The sequence below is a fragment of the Halichoerus grypus genome, chromosome 14, assembly GCF_964656455.1.
Source record: "Halichoerus grypus chromosome 14, mHalGry1.hap1.1, whole genome shotgun sequence".
In the NCBI taxonomy this organism is placed as follows: Eukaryota; Metazoa; Chordata; class Mammalia; order Carnivora; family Phocidae; genus Halichoerus; species Halichoerus grypus.
In genome coordinates, this window is record NC_135725.1 from 4,659,153 (window position 1) to 4,676,525 (window position 17,373).

At 42.4% G+C, this 17,373-nt stretch overlaps 1 protein-coding gene across 2 annotated transcripts in view; it reads right to left on the reverse strand.

Moving 5' to 3' along the window:
• SPTLC1 (serine palmitoyltransferase long chain base subunit 1) overlaps window positions 1-17,373 on the reverse strand; it is a 53,557-nt gene that overhangs the window by 17,937 nt on the left and 18,247 nt on the right. For both annotated transcript variants that reach the window (XM_036092658.2, XM_036092657.2), the window contains exons 6-8: window positions 11,940-12,072; window positions 5,352-5,481; window positions 1,507-1,596 (exon numbers count right to left, since the gene is read on the reverse strand). In XM_036092658.2, the coding sequence (XP_035948551.1) occupies window positions 1,507-1,596; window positions 5,352-5,481; window positions 11,940-12,072 (353 nt within the window). The remainder of the gene's footprint in view (window positions 1-1,506; window positions 1,597-5,351; window positions 5,482-11,939; window positions 12,073-17,373) is intronic.

Below are 17,373 nucleotides of genomic sequence, written 5' to 3' on the forward strand. Positions count from 1 at the left end.
ACATTGAGCCCCCCTTCTGGGCTCCTTGCTTCTCCCTTTCCCTCTGCCCCTCCCCATCACTTGTGCTTTCTTTTGTTCTCAAATAAAATAAAAATCTTTAAACAAAAAAACTGTACACTTAAAGTAAATGTATTTTATTTGTATGTCAATTACACCTCAATAAAGTTGGTTTTAAAAAGCTGGGCCTAGGGCGCCTGGGTGGCTCAGTTGGTTAGGCGACTGCCTTTGGCTCAGGTCATGATCCTGCAGTCCCTGGATCGAGTCCCGCATCGGGCTCCCTGCTCAGCAGGGAGTCTGCTTCTCCCTCTGACCCTCCCCCCTCTCATGTGCTCTCTCTCATTCTCTCTCTCTCAAATAAATAAATAAAATCTTTAAAAAAAATAAGAAAAAAATAAAAAAAAAAATAAAAAGCTGGGCCTTGTTTATTCTTTCAAGACCAGGGTCGGCATGTGATGTAATTTACCTCCCGGGTACAGTCAGGATGTACTTATGGCACCTGTGGTACAAAGCAATGCAGATGCTAGACATGAGAAGTGCACACGGAACAGACACTTCTCCGAAGAAGACATACAAACGGCTAAGAGACACGTGAAAAAATGTTCATCATCATTAGCCATCAGGGAAATTCAAATCAAAACCACATTGAGATACCACCTTACACCAGTTAGAATGGCAAAAATGGACAAGGCAAGAAACAACAAATGTTGGAGAGGTTGTGGAGAAAGGGGAACCCTCTTACACTGTTGGTGGGAATGCAAGTTGGTACAGCCACTCTGGAAAACAGTGTGGAGGTGCCTCAAAAAGTTAAAAATAGAGCTACCCTACGACCCAGCAATTGCACTACTGGGTATTTACCCCAAAGACACAGATGTAGTGAAAAGAAGGGCCACATGCACCCCAATGTTCATAGCAGCAATGTCCGCAATAGCCAAACTGTGGAAAGAGCCGAGATGCCCTTCAACAGATGAATGGATAAAGAAGATGTGGTCCATATATACAATGGAATATTACTCAGCCGTCAGAAAGGATGAATACCCAACTTTTACATCAACATGGTTGGGACTGGAGGAGATTATGCTAAGTGAAATAAGTCAAGCAGAGAAAGTCAATTATCATATGGTTTCACTTATTTGTGGAACATAAGGAATAACATGGAGGACATTAGGAGAAGGAAGGGAAAAATGAAGGGGGGTAAATCAGAGGGGGAGACGAACCATGAGAGACTACGGACTCTGGGAAACAAACTGAGGGTTTTAGAGGGGAGAGGGGTGGGGGGATGGGTTAGCCCGGTGATGAGTATTAAGGAGGGCACGTACTGCATGGAGCACTGGGTATTATACGCAAACAATGAATCATGGAACACATCAAAAACTAATGATCTACTGTATGGAGACTAACATAATGAAAAAAAAGAAAAAAAGAAAAAAAATAGAAGTGCTCATAAACAAATAGCATAGCTGCCCCATGGTCCAAGTCCTGAAACACTGAGTAAACGTGGTTGCTTACCAGTTCTGGAAGAGGACAAATAGTTCCAGTGTTCATATACAGCCCTTCCACTACAATGAAACGTCGTGTGACCCGAGCTTTGCGAGGATTCTTGTAAAAGGAAAAAAAAAAAAAAAAAAAAAGACATTTTAAATTTCAGTAACTCCAAAATGCAGAATCTGTTAGATGCTCCCTAGCACTCCACTTGATAAGATCTATACATCTGAGTAAGTAAACAAAAAGACAGTCTGGGTGAGTTTCAAGTTCATGGTTTCATACCCTGTTATTTTGAGACAAAGAACAGTGCTTTCTTCTCTGATGTTTTTCTCGTTCACACAATCAACAAGGTGACCACACACACGCACACACACAATTTAAGCACTCTGAGAATACTGAAACAAACAAAGCCCTCCAAACCCAGAATGACTGAGAAGGAGCCCAAGGGAAATTTCTGGGGAGATGGGCACATTTTAGGTCGCAACAGGGCCATGATTATCTGGATTATTCACTGGTCAAAATGTATGGCTAGGATTTGTTCACTTCAATGTCTACAAAGTTTACCTAAAATAGAACTGCAATGATGATGGGAATCATCACAGAGATGGGGCAGGGAGTTTAGCCAAGGCTCAGATGACACAAGAATGGCAGAATGTTGATAACAAAGCTGGGAAAAGGGCACGGGGGCTTCTTATACTACTGTACTTCCTTTGAAAGTGCCTGAAATTTTCTATGATAAAAAGTTAAACAGACAAACCCTGCTCTCCATCTACCAAACAGCAGATAAAATCTTCTCCTTCCTAACTACTGGGTCAAGTACAACTCAACCATGACCTCATCCAGGCATGTCTGAGGTGGTGGCGGAAGGCCTATTTCAAACAACACATAACCTTCCTGTACCCCACTGATGGCAAGTCACTAATAATAAACCACTCACACTGGTCAATTTGTAGATGCTTCAGGTGTGCAAGGCTAAAAAAATACTGAGATCCTTAGGTAAAGTTGGCACCATCTTCCTACTCAAAGGTTTCTTGCCTCTTAAGCTTCTAATCAGGACATTTTAGAACCACCGCTGTAATGCTCAGAAAAGTGTCTGTTGAAGTATGCAGAAGTACACGCCACTGTGTTTGCTTGGCCATCTTCACTCTGTTCTTAACTCAAACCTGAATGCCATGGGTTTGCTGGGGGGTCACGTGAGGAGAGGTGAGCCTCTCCTTACCTTTCCAAAATGAAGTATTTTTATTATGACTTAAAAATATTCAATGTAGGAATCTTGGGAAATGGGAAAGTACATAAAATTTTTAACAGATTAGCTAGTTACACTACCCGCTGTCTTTCTTGTAAATACGTATCTTTATAAATGACTTTGTTCAAATCAGGATTTTACTGCAACAGTGTTACGACCAGAGTTAAAAAAAATTTATTTTAATTAATAATTACTGAAAACACGATTTCAATGGAGATATACTATTCTACCGGTGGATATACCATATATTAACTATTCCCCCAATGCTGGATGTAGGCTGTTTCCCTCCTTTTGCTTTTTTACGTCACATTGTGACTATCTTTTAATCTTTAACACCACTTGGGACTCTCTTCTAAAGACAGCACCCCAGATACACTACCAGGGTACAGACATGTAAGAATTCTGCAGCCCATTTACCCCCAGTTGGCACTCTCCCCAAAGTTACAGGAGGGCCTGTTTCAGTACACAGATCAGTGCTGGCACTGGTTATTAACGGTGAAAAATGTTCCCTCATCGGACAGGCGAAACCTCCTTGCCTAACTTCACCAATTCTTAGTGAGACCCGAGTATTTTTCATTTGCTCACATTTATTTGTATTTCTTCCAAGAACTGTTGTTTTTACCTACTGTCCTTTTTTATTTTTTAAAAGATTTTATTTATTTGACAGAAAGAGAGCACAAGCAGGGGGAGCAGGAGAGGGAGAGGGAGAAGCAGGCTCCCCACTAAGCAGGAAGCCCAATGCGGGCTCGATCCCAGGACTTCGGGATCATGACCTGAGCTGAAGGCAGATGCTTAACCGACTAAGCCACCAGGCACCCCCCTACTGTCCTTTTTTAAAAGAAGAATTAATATGGAACAAGAGAACCTTATATGAAAGAGAATGAAAAAACATCTATGAACTACCTGAAAAATGGACACCAAAAAATTTGTTCCAAATTGGATGAAACCACAATATTTTAATTCACTTTCAAATAAAAGATAAACGTCTAAGTAGAAAATATTCAAAAGCTGGGCATTTAGTATTTATCTGAAAATAGAAACTGAAAAAAAAATTATTTCCAAAAACCCAAGTGTAATAAGGTTATTTAGAAAGCCTACCCGTGCCAAAAAAAATGTGGTATAAATTAATTAGCAAAAAGGTAAAAACTATAAAACGGAAATAAGTTTCAAGAGAATTTTATTTCTCATTGTTCATAAAAAAAGTTCCACAGATTATAAATCTTGTAAAACACACACACACACACACCCTATCTTCCAAATCAGTACGAACTCCCTTGGGAAAATAAACTCTACAGGACACTGGTTCACTGGTCACATTCTCAAGTCTGCCTTCTCCAACCTGGTAGCATTCTATTACGGACATCTTTTTACAATTTGTCAAAAGAAATTCATCAGTGGAATGGTCTCAATTTTAAGATTTTCCCAACAGACTTTTCTAAATTACGTAACTATGAAACACTGGCCTATAGCACATGCAGCATCAAAGAGTGAGAATCCGGGGCGCCGGGGGGCTCAGTTGGTTAAGCGACTGCCTTCGGCTCAGGTCATGATCCCAGGGTCCTGGGGTCGAGTCCCACATCAGGCTCCCTGCTCAGCGGGAAGCCTGCTTCTCCCTCTCCCACTCCCCCTGCTTGTGTTCCCTCTCTCGCTGTCTCTCTCTCTCTGTCAATTAAATAAATAAATAAAATCGTTAAAAAAAACCCAAAAAAACAGTGAGAATCCATGCATATTCATCATAGGAAAGTGTGTATTCATGAAGCACTGCTCTTGGGCTGTCACCTAAAACAGATGACAGAATCTTAAAGGAATGATGCATGTATCTGGAAAAATGAAAATTAAAAAAAAACAAAATTAAGGAACACGATGAGCATTTTTCATCAGTTACTCCGGTAATGAATGAGTTGCACTGGGAAAAGTCCTCTGGAAAGTGGTATTTGTGACAAAGGATGTGGTGCCCAGGTTGAGAACCGCCTTCTCCATCCGGGTCGTCAGGGGAAGTACGTGACAACTACAAGCCCGGTGATGCTCTGGGCACCTTTCCTGTGCCGCACTCTCTCATGAGAACACCGAGAAGCTGGCCCCCCCACTCCCGCCCCTCAGGGATGCAGTGCAGGTGCTCAGGAAGGAAATCAGGCTGGGGTCACTGCTGCCCACAGGCAGCAGCTGCTCGGAGGGACAGAGGCCCTTCGTTCATAAACTCATACATTAAGATCCGCTAGCACTGTTTCTTCCAGTTAATTGATACATGATTTATTCTGATAAAAATAAACTTTTCTTGAACCCACACGGTACATCCTGTCACCACACTAATGCATTCTGGTGTTATTTCTGTAGAGTTGAGAGTCCACCCCCAGCCCCCAACACGCACACTGTTTTTCTCTTTTGGAAAGCTGCCTGCATTACCTTCCCCCAAAGCTGCCGCATGTAATTATGGCAACGCTGAGGCCATTACCAGCAGACTTGGCTCTCCGATGCGGAGTGCATTTAATAAGCAGGAATGCCCTCACTTCATATCCAAATGTGATCCGCAGGCAAGTTTTCATGACAAATTACCATTTCATATATAATTCAGCTGGTTAGCAAGTACAAAAGAACTGTATAATTTTCTTCAAAAGACTCATACCTTTTGATCTTCCATCTCTTGTTCTTTTAGTAGACGCTCCAGGTCAGCCATGTCATTGTGCTTAAACAACTTGATGTCACTCCGCGACGCCTGCAGCCCTTTCTGAATGGCAAAGCAAGCAGCTCTATCTCTGCGAGGAAGAGAGACCCACCAAACTGGGGTTTTAAAAGACCTTGTCAACATTCTCAGAAGAGGAATGCTTGCTTTTTGTAAGCTGGTGAACATCCGCTTGTTAACACAGTACATCAAGAAAACAAATTTGACGGCTTACACACCACTGGTTGTGCTTCCCTCTGCGTGTGCTTTTCACAGAACTACCATGTTGATTCCTCTCCAAGGAGCACACCCCTGCCGCTTTTACCCTCTCCGAAGTCAGCATGCACGTCCGTTCACCCGCAGCAATTTTCTCTGAGAAACACACACAGCACCCATGATCTCACCCTTGGTGGCGTCTCGGATTTGACCAGCACAGACTCTGCCATTACTTTGCCATGAGGAGTAATACTGCCTGTTGACTCTGGTTCTTGCAGATGAAACTACAGTAAGATCTTCTAAACTTAGTTAGGGAGGGAATATGCTTTTGAAATTAAGTTGTATTATTTAAAAGTATACGTAAGACTTCTTCCGCAAAGATGGAATAGTCCTATTTTCCTTGTTTTTCTAAGTACAACCCCAAACCCTGGATGTTACACATAAAACGAACATAAGAAGACTGAAAAGTGGAGAGAAGTGACGGGCTGGCTAAGGACCTAAGAAATGACATCTCATGGACTTCCCTGACTTGGAGCTGACGACTCTGGCCGACTTGAAGTGCCAAGGGGCACAGGCAAAAAAGCTCAGAGAAGCCTGGGAAGGGGGCGGCCCAGCAAGTAGAAATGACTCGACTGCAGCCAAACCACAGAAAAGCCTGGGCCCGTCCCCTCCACACCAGCGAGGGTTGCGGGGTGCCGGGATTCTGACCCTCGCGAAGCTGAGAGGCACGCCCACAATGCCGCGGTGGCATCAGAGCAGGGAGCCGGACTTTGATCCCCGAGACGGTAACCAGTGGCCCTCACGGTGGCGTCAGTGAAGACCACATGGAGAGCCCCTACCTCCGCTCCCCTGCAGTGAGGTGCACCCTCCTTTTCTTGGCTCGGGCTGTATCAGAGGAGGCTCAGGGGAGAGTGGGGCTCTTACTGAGGCCAGCAGAAATGCAAACAGCTCCAGCCTGGTGTCAGTGCAGGCAGAGGGGGTACCCTGGCCGTGTTCCTCTACCTGGCAGCAATGAGGCAGGAGTGCCTCTGCCCCTAATGGAAGAGTGACAGAGAAAGCCAACTAAGACGTAAGAAGATATCAAACAGAATGAAAGAAAATAATCAACAAATGCCAATACTGAGTTGACAGATGTCAGAGTTACCTGATAATGACTTTAGAGCAGTCGTGATAGAAATATTTCAGTGAGCACTTATGAACATGCTTGGAACAAGGGAAAAAAACAGAAAGCCTCAGCAAAGAAATAGGAGACACAGAATCTCATGGAGAAACGAGGACTGAAAAACACAAAGACCCAAAGAAAAAGTACAGTGGGTGGGCTCAGCAGCAGGCTGGGAGGGACAGAGGAAAGACTCAGAGAAGTGACAGACGCAACACCAGAAACCAGGCAGGGTAAACCAGCGAGAAACAAACAACGAAGAAAGCACAGAGCCTCAGGGACCTGGGCAGCCACTACAGAGAGCCATGCCGGCCTCAGTGGAGTCTGGAAGGACAGAAGGATGGCAGAGCTGAAAAGGTCCTCAAAGAAGTAAGAGCTGAAAATGCCTCAAATTTGTAAGAAGCTGAGCGATACTGATACAGGTAAACCCAAATAAATAAATGCCAAGATTGTAGTAAAGCTTCTGAAAACTGACAACAAAAAAATCTTGAAAGCAGCCCCCCTAAAATGACACCTTACATAGAAGAGAAAAATAATTTCTCATCAGAAACCATGGAGACCAGAAAAAAGTGTCACAATATATTCCAAATACTTGGAAGAAGAGAACTCTCAACCAAGAATTCTATAACAAGCAAAAAGATCCTTTAGGAGTAGAGGGGAAACCAAGGCATTCTCAGCTAAAGGAAAACCAAGAGAAGATGGCCCCAGCAGACCAGGGGAAAAGGAATGGCTAAAGGAAGCTCTCTACATAGAAAAAAATAAGAAAAGAAAACAAAAGAAAGAATCTCAGAGTATCAGAAAGGAAGAAAGAACACAGTAAAATGTATGAACAAACACAGCAAGCTTTTCTTACCTTCCCAAGTTTTCTAAATTATTTTGGATGATTTAAGTAAAAATTGTAACACTGTCTGATGGGGTTTTCAATATATGTGCAGAAAGTACTTAAAACAATTATAAACAAGGAGAGCAGAGAAATGCAAAGGAAGGTAAAGGTTTCTCTACCTGAATTGGTAAAATGATGAAAACGGCAGAATGTGATAACTTATGTGTATACACAATGTCATATTTAGAGCAATGACTAAAAACAAACAAAGCTATGCAATGAGAAACACTCAAAAACACCATGGATAAGTAAAAATGGAATTCCAAAACATGTTCACTTAACCGAAAGGGAGGAAAAAGAAAACAGAAAAACAAAAAAGATAACAAACAAAAAATAAAATGCCCTCACATATCCAATAATTACTCTAAATGTAAATGGCCAAAATACACAGCTTAAAGACAAAGACTGGCAGAATGGATCAAACATAACCCAACAATAACCTGCCTAATAAGAAAATATACAATAAGACATATAATAATGTAGTAGTAGATGTATATGTAATATATACAATAAATATAGCATGCAAACATTCATCAGGAAAAAGCAGAAATGACTATATTAATATCTAATAAAGTAGACCTTGGAACAAAGAAAATTACCAGAGACAGAGAAGAACAGTATACAGTGATAACCAGGATCAATTAACCAAGAAAATATGCACCAAACAACAGCACTACAAAAGGTGAGAAGCAAAAATTAAGGTAAGTGAAAGGAAAAAATAGATAAATCACAACTACAGTAACTGTAGAACTATCAGACAGAAAATCAGCAACGGTATATTAGACCTCAACACACCATCAACTAAGAAGATCTAATTGTCATTTATAAAACAGTCCACTGAGCAATGGCAGAATACTCTTTTTTAAGTGACGAGGGGACATACTCCAACACAGACCACATCATGAGCCATGACACAAACTAGAACAAATTTAGAATCTCCCAACACTTGGAAATTAAACACACTTCTAAATAATTTATGGGTCAAAGAGAGTCTAAAGGAAAATAAAATACACCGAACTAAATGAAAATAAAAATAAACAGATCAAGGTGTATGGGACGAGGCCACCGTAGCGCGTAAGTAATGCACAGCACTAACACATTAGAAAAGAGGAAAACTCTCAAATCAACAATCAAAATTCCCAACTAAAGAATCTAAAAAAAGAAGAGCAAAAAGAAACCAAAAAAGAGCAGAAGGCAGGAAATAACACCAGAAAATGATAGGACTGAAAACAAAAATACAATGGAGAACAATCAATGAAACAAACAGCCAATTCTTTGAAAAGATAAATAGAATTGACCACCTGTGGCAAAACTGACTTCTAGAAAGAGAGTAGACAGATTACCACACAGGAATGTAACCTGTTATCACTTCAGGCTCCGCAGACATTAGAAGAATAAGGATATATTACAAAGAACATGACATATAGAAGTTTGACAACTGAGAAGTGAACCAATTCCTTGAAAAACACAAGCCATCTTAAATCATCAATATGACATTGATAATTTGACCAGCCTTGTAAGTACTAAGGAAATTGAATTCATAATTAAAATACTTCCAAAAAATAAATCTCCAGGCCCAGTTGGCTTTACTGGAGAATTCTACCAAACATTCAAGGAATTAACAATAATTTTATACAATTTCTCCAGAAAATACAAGAGGGAATCCCAGCAGATTTTATGGAGTAGTTTCCTGATGCCAAGACCAAACAAAGTCCAAAAAATGTAAACATCACTAGCCATCAGGGAAATAGAAATTAAAATCACAATAAAATATCTCTACACACCTATCAGAATGGTTAAAATTTAAAAAAATGACAACACCAAATGCTTCTGAGGATGTCAAGAAACTACATCACTTACATACTATTTATGGGAATGTAAAATGGTACAGCCACTCTGGAAAACAGTTTGGCAATTTCTTAAAAAACTATGCGATGCCGTATGACCCAGCAACTGTACTCCTTGGCATACGCATCCCACAGAAATGAAAACTTAGGTTTAGAGAAAACCTGTACATAAATGTTCACAGCAGCTTTATTTGTTATAGCCCCAAACTGGAAACAACTCAGATGTCCTTCATAGGTGAGTGGTTCAACCCACTGTGGTGCTTCCATACCATGAAATACGACTCGGCAATCCAAAGCAATGAATACAACATGGATGGATCGCCAGAGAATTAATGCTGAGTGAAAAAAGTGAATCCCCAAATATTACTTACTATATGACTACATTTGTATTAATAATCTTGAAAGGACAACATTACAAAAAGGGAGACTAGCTAGTGGTTGCCAGGGGTAAGGAGTGGGTAGGGTGGGGGGGACCACACGTGTGGCGACTGAGGGATCCTTGCAGTGATGGAAATGTTCTGTATCTTGACTTTATCCATGTCAAAATCCCAGCTATGAAGTAACCACTGGGGGAGACTGGGCAAAGGGCACACAGAATCTCTGTATTATTTGTCATAAACAGGGACAGACGTAGCATATGAGCAACCACTGTGCTTTATCACTATTTACCTTTTAAAAGGAAGAAATTAAGCCCTAGGCATACTGTCTAGGCCTAATGAATTTATCAAATAATTTACTAAACACCATCATTACCTCTAGTGTTCCTATCTCTGAATGAATTCTGGGCAGAATATTTAAAACTACGTGTAAGAGAATAACTAAGCTGCCTAACTGAGTAGCAACTGAAGCTCTCCGATGCGGTGAATGGCATGTGGGAGTGAGTGTGGCCCAGGCTTCCCGGCAGTTAAAATGGGGAAGACAATACTGTATTCGTGATCTGACAAAGGAAGCATATAAGTTCAGCAAAGGCCGTGTGTTGGTGCTGCTGGGCTGCTGCGGGGCTGTGGGGCAGGACGGGCAGCACCCCTGCCCCCCAAGCCCAGGCAGAGCCAGCGCTGCGGTGTGTGCTTGAGCTTGCTGCACCGGCAGGAGCCTGCCAGTGAGAGGCAGGAGGCCGGTGCAGGGGCCACGGGAAGCTGGGCTCTGAAGCCGTGTCACTCGGACCCCTCTTCTAAGCACCAATCTCTGTTCATTTATTTACTGAGCTGGTGTTTACTGAGCACAGGTGAATGGCAAATGCTCTCCTAGGCAGTAAACTAGGATAAACCGATGAAAGTGCAACAAAAGAAGAGCACCGTGAGTGTGAGGCAAGATGAGCAGAGAACAGAGGGGCTGTGTGTGTGTGCACATGCGCGTACGGAAGGCCTGAGAAGCAGAGGGACTTGGCCAGGCAGCGTGAGCACCATGAGATCATGGATTCACAAGAATACCAAACTCCTCTGGCCGTGAGATTTCCTCCACACGCAGCAGGGGCTCAGCTTGGTCTGAGAGGTTGGGGAAGGCTTCCCTGCAGAGGCGATATACGTGCAGGGTGAGCAGAATGAGCAGGTATCAAGAGGAGAGGAGGAGACTATTCTAGGCACAGGGACTGGCGTGGGCAAAGGTCCTAAAACGAGAGGAAACTAGCATACAGGGCCGATGAGGCGACAGCACGAACACCTGAATGAAAAGGGTACAAAATGAGTCTGAAAAGGTAGTCTAGAACGCAGAGGATTGTAATATGGGCTTGGATCTTTATTTTAGGAATGATGGAAGCTCTTAAGCATGACATAATCAGATTAGCACTTTTTAAAAAGATTGTTCTAAAAAAGGAAAAGAGGAAACAAAAGTAAATCTGAGACCTAAAATTCAAACTCACTTAATGGTCCACTCAAAAGATGACAGAGGCCTGGGCTAGAGGGCAGTGTGTGCGGTGGGTGCAGCCAGCTGCCCAGCCGTGCCAGCCCCACCCCACTCTCCGCTCTTCCTCTCCACACAAGTGGCCAACGCCACACAGCCCGTGCGCGTGGGCACGAGTGTGCAGATTTGCTCGTGGCTTCTATGATCCTAGCAAGCCATGAAGCGAGGTCAGCAGAGACCAGGACTCGGGGTGGGGTGGGGAGCAATGAGGGACTCTGCCAGGCAGTTTGAGTGACCACGTAGGCAGTGACCGTGGACTCTCAAGGACAGAACTGCAGAGGGAAGGGAGATAACTGGCCTCACCCAGGGTAGGTTTGGCTTTCCCAACATCAATAAATAAAACCAATTAAAAAAAAAATACTTCAGGCGTCTTTCTAGTGACGGTCTCATCAATGCTGCATAATTACTTCATGGAAGTTACTATGTACTTCTTTAAACAGAAAGTCAGTACTACCTAAGGCAGACAACCTCTAACAAAGGAATTCTCCAGGAAGATCGCCGTTACGCCCAGAGGAACTGTGATCAGACACGCAGGTGGAGCTACTCACACGAACACCAGGTCCCCCCTCTTAGAGTAGGCGGGGATAGCGCTGGCGATGGTGGCAAACCCATACGAGTAGATGATGGCTTCTTCTGTCTTCATAAACTTCGCTAGGCGGTCTTCCAAATCCAAGTGCACATCTATAATAAGACGTAAACGGTTAAAACATCTTCTAATTCTTTTTCTTTAAATAAAGAATAAAGAAAATAATGTAAGCAGTTTAGTTAGTATTACTGTCACTTTATGGCCAAAATAAAATTGTTTTGAGTTATAAATTATATGAGATCTGTTTAGATGATTCTCGGCCAAAATGATTTCTCAAACCTGTGAATGGAATCAGCTACTCCTCTGTCCATACAGTGTGTTAGTGGGGCAGCTCCAATTCTGGGTTTTGCTTCTACGTCACTCTAGCATGGCAATACAAGGCCCAGTGACTTCACCTGCTTTAACTTCCCTCAACCAACCACACCAAGGCGTCACCAATGTGTGACACATTAATTTATTAAAGCCTTTTTGCATGCTAGCAGAAGGTACCACACCAGACATGAAGACAACTGTTAGCCAACTCTTAGGAGGAAAACGACGAGTAAAAGAACCCCACATACTCGCACCAAGCCGGTGCTCCCTTCTCTGGTAGCTGTACCAGCACACACCTGTGCACCTGCTCACTCGGCAGCACTGACTTTTCTGTCTGAATTTCTTTTTAAGTGTACTGGGCACTTCAAATGTACAGTACAAGGAGAAACGCAGTATTTTACAGAAGCCCCTTGGGAAGAATGCTGATGTAACAGCGGGAATAGATTGTGCCCGTTAACCTGGTACGTCTCCTTCTCCTATCGTGGTTCCTTACTGCTGCTCACCTTCCCAGGCTCAGCCACGAGGCTGCGTGCCCTGGCAGGGAGGGCCCAGCAATGTCTAGAATAAACAGTGCACAGACCACCTTTGAACCTGAAAACTTCAAAGTGGTCCTAAAATGAGGCATTACCCAGGAGAGAAGAGGACTTTTATTTTATTTATTTATTTATTTTTAAAGGTTTTATTTATTTATTTGACAGAGAGACACAGTGAGAGCAGGATCACAAGCAGGGGGAGAGGGAGAGGGAGAAACAGGCTTCCCGCTGAGCAGGGAGCCCGATGCGGGGCTCGATCCCAGGACCCTGGGAACATGACCTGAGCCGAGGGCAGACGCTTAACGACTGAGTCACCCAGGCGCCCCGAGAAGAGGACTTTTCAAACTTCCTTTAGCTCTTTTCACTACAGCAGGACCTAAATCAGATTTCTGCCACATGCCCTGTCAAGGGTCAGGGAAGCATATACATAAAGTGGGCTTTAGTTTATTTTCTGGGTATTGCTGCTCAATTCTCGGATTCCTCACTATAGGTCTCCTGCCATCAAACTGGGGTTTAGCTTAGTTTGCCACCTCTCACTCGGTGGTTAGTTCCCACCCGTGCCCTCAGTTCACAACCAAGTGCTCTCAGTCTTCGGTCAGAAATCACGGTGCACGTGTTGTACTTCTGAGTGTAGAAGGGGCCAGCAGACCGCAGGCTCGACTTGGCCTCGTCCCTCCGGGCTTGGAGTTCCGGAGTTCTCCTATGCTAGCTGCTACCTGCCTCTCTCAGCTGTGTCGCTTTGTCAGGTGGCACAAACCTGGTCTTTCTCCCTGACCCTGTGCTTATCAGACTACCTGTCTTTACGTGACAGTCACTGCATGTTTGCTTAATAAATGACTAACTGAGAACATTACTGGACTTCCCTCATCTAACTACTTCCTACAATGTATTTTTAACAAGTCCATTCTTCTATTATTACTTGATCGGAATGGGATAAAGAGTTCATTTTCACAATCCTCCAAGACGCGTATACATAAAAGACCAAACATGCTTCTTCCTATTTATAGTTAAAAATGTACACCAACATAATCGATTACAAAAAGCACAGGAAGTGCCATTTGATTTCCATTCCCGAAAGGTCATAGTCATTGTACAGAATGACATCGACATTAAATAAGGATGGGATTTTATAGTAACAAAGTTAAGATGGCTACATCCCATTTGATCAAAATGGTATCAAAGGGGTGCTCAGGTCTTCAAGCATCAGACCTGCGACATCACCAGCACAGAGGACATGACCCTGACCCTGACTGCCCGCCCTCTGCCACATGCTGCCAGTGACAGGTTTCGGGGAAAACCACCACACGCTGGAGAACTGGGCACCTCCCACGCTGAGCAAGGAGCGCCTGCCCCTTCCTTAGAGCGCTACAGGCAAGTCCCCATCACCCCCACTTCTGATCGGAATGAGGGCAGGTCCCCCTTCTACAAATGACAATGTGGCCTCTAAATCAGGACTATCTACCCCAAATCTCCATGATTTAGCTAGCAGACGGACAATCCGAGCCCCAGAACTGCTCTCATCCAGTATCTCCATTTCAAAAACAAAATACGTGCTATGGACACAAACTATTTTTGCCAACTACGAAAAAGATTTTAAATCATTCTGTAGACTCCACTTTAAAGGGCTCATTTTTTTCACTGATGAGCGATGAGAAAGTAAAACAATCTTGGCTTAATTTCAGGGCTTTAGCGTTAGTTACCCAGTTGATGAAAATTGCATGCTTGAAACATTCTCATGGTTGTACATACTCATAACTGTTTTTACATCACTGCCATAAAGTGGTTAAGAAGAATCTACAGTAAGTCAAATGACTTACTGATTGTTGCCTTTCCCAAAAGTTTAACAAAGACTGGCTTTTTTTCTCCTCGTACCTGAAGACACTGGGTTTTAGCTGAAGGCAGCCTTGCAAAGCAGGTTTTGTGACAGGTAGATATGGAGAGCTGCATAACTTCTCCTGATGTGTGATAGCTACTCTGTGCAATGAAAAAACTCTCAACCCAAGGGAAGGGGAGGCAGCAAACAGGAAAAGTGCCAGGCCATGTTCTCCTGCTTCTGATGTCTGTCTTCTATAGAGACGATCTGTTCCACCGACTGGTGCCACAGATTCGCACGGAGTGCAAGTGAAGCACCACATCCTATGATTCACTGCTAGGAACAAACTGTAGGGGAGAGGTCACGGAGGGAGGTTTCCCTCCCAGCCATCGCTGCCCTTTCTTGCACCTGTTCTCTAACCAGAACCTAAAAGAAGGGATTCAAGGCCGGTACAGGATGTCTGGCACCCAGGATGGGGCCTGGCCACGGCAGTCATCGCAGGGGGTTCCAGATCTGGCCTCCCGCCTCACCAGGTGTGGACCAGGGCAGGCCTGAAACTGCTCCGTGCCTCTCAGGTCCTTCCTCTGTCAAACAGGTAACAGTCAGACCATTCTCAAAGGATTGTTACCAGAACTTGTGTACAAGTCAATGCCTATGAAACACTCAGAGTAACGTCTGGCATGGAAAAACCAATACACCGTTTAAGTGTTTGTACAATTAAATCAGTATTTGTAGAATAAAAGAAAAGGTTTTCTTTTAAAAGGAAAAAAGCAGTTACATTATTTTCTAATTAAGTTGTCTAAATCCCAGATATTTAAGAACTTTATATTACAGTAACTTGTTCATTCAGCTTCCCATTTATATATCTCCTCCTTTATTCTGCTAAGAGGTATTTTGGCTTTCTTGGTTGTCTTCCAAATGAAAGACTATAAAAGAGTCAACTTTAGAACAGTTTAAAAACAACAACTACATTTTTTATTAAGGCTTCTATATTTTGTGTTATATACTGTTTTCTTTTTAATCCCTCGAGACTCGGACAACTTTTCTTAAAACCAATAATATCACTTATGCACTCATTAGAACATAAATACAGGGCTGAATGTTTTCCAAAATGTTTTTAAGTGCAGCATCTTATGTGATTCTTGCCAAAATGCTATAAGCTGTGCAAACAAGGACTGTCCCCCTCCTACACTGCAAAAACAATCCCATGACCGGTAAGTAGTGGCAGATCTAGGACCTTTATGACCAAACGTTCTTCCTAATAAAATATGCAGTCATGATTCAGTTGACTGCTCTAAAAGAAAGAATATATTTTGAAAAATAAACAACTGAACAATTTACTTTTTACTAATCGCTCTTGAACACAATTAAATGCCACTATCCCTCACCATGAAATCCTGCCACTGACTAAATTCTGATTTAGTTTAAGAACAAGAAGTCAAGTAGGCATTGTATATGCAAAGTGCATCCTGGGAAACCAGTGATAAACCTCAAGCAAAAGAGATCTGAATGTATTCAAAGAAAACAAAGAAGTTGGATTAGAGAAAGCATCAAAGTGCATAGAGGAAAGTACGCTCTCTAACCTGACAAATCCACTCGCTCCGTTCTCAAACACACATTCTAACAATAAAATGAGACGGTGGAAAAACTCCTAACCATATAGTCCTTACAAGATTATCAGAAGAACTTGTGGATTTCTACTTACCAAAGGCAGGAGAACATTCAGCCTAAGAAACTAGACAAATTTTAACTCAACCATTGTTTGACGACTTCTGTATTAATCATCTAATGTCATTTAATATGTTACTATGAAATAATAAAAAAGAGAACATTTTAATAAAGAAATTTACTTTTACTAGTGATTTACATTCATTTTTGAAAAGTTGAGAAAAGAGCTAAATAAGGAAGTATTTTCATCTTTGAAAATAGATGCCTGAATGTTACTCCCAGAAAAAAAAAAGATGAAATTAAAAATAAGCTTTTGGGGGGGCCTTTGGATGGCTCAGTTGGTTGAGCATCTGACTTTTGATTTCGACTCAGCTCATGAACTCAAGGTCATGAGACTGAGTCCCGCGTCAGGCTCTGCACTCAGTGAGGAGTCTGCTTAAGACCCCTGAAAATCCAAATCCAATTTAAATTTCAAACAAACTCACTCCAACAGCAAGGTACAGAATACATGTGGGCTATGCTACCATTTTTTAAAAAATAGATGGAAAATGTATGTATGGAAGCGTTTTCATTTGCTGAAGAAAGTCTCTGGAAGAATTAATAAGGAACTACTGATAGCAGCTGTCTTTTTTTGGGGGGGGGTGCGATAATGGTGGAGGAGGAGACAACTTTCATTCTCTATACTCTATAACCTTCCAAAGCTTATATCATGGGCTGAATTATTCAGTCAAGAATATTAACTTAAAAACCATTAACTAAAGGCCTCACATCTGGAAGCACACAACAACCTATTATTGCATATTATATTCCAGGGGATCCAAACAGAAAGCTGACTGGGTTATTTTACCAGATCTGGGAAAACTGGTTTTGAAGAGTTGAAACTTTTCTTTTCATGACTTGATTTAGCAATAAATCTGCTATCTGTTTTCTCAAATTAACTCCCAAGCAGGAGCCAAGGCCACACATGAAAATAAAATCCCCTAGAAAGAAAAGCTTTTAAGAGAGTTATTTTTTTTAACCCCAGCAAGCAAATCATAGAAAGTCTTGATCGGATTACAACAAACAACCCA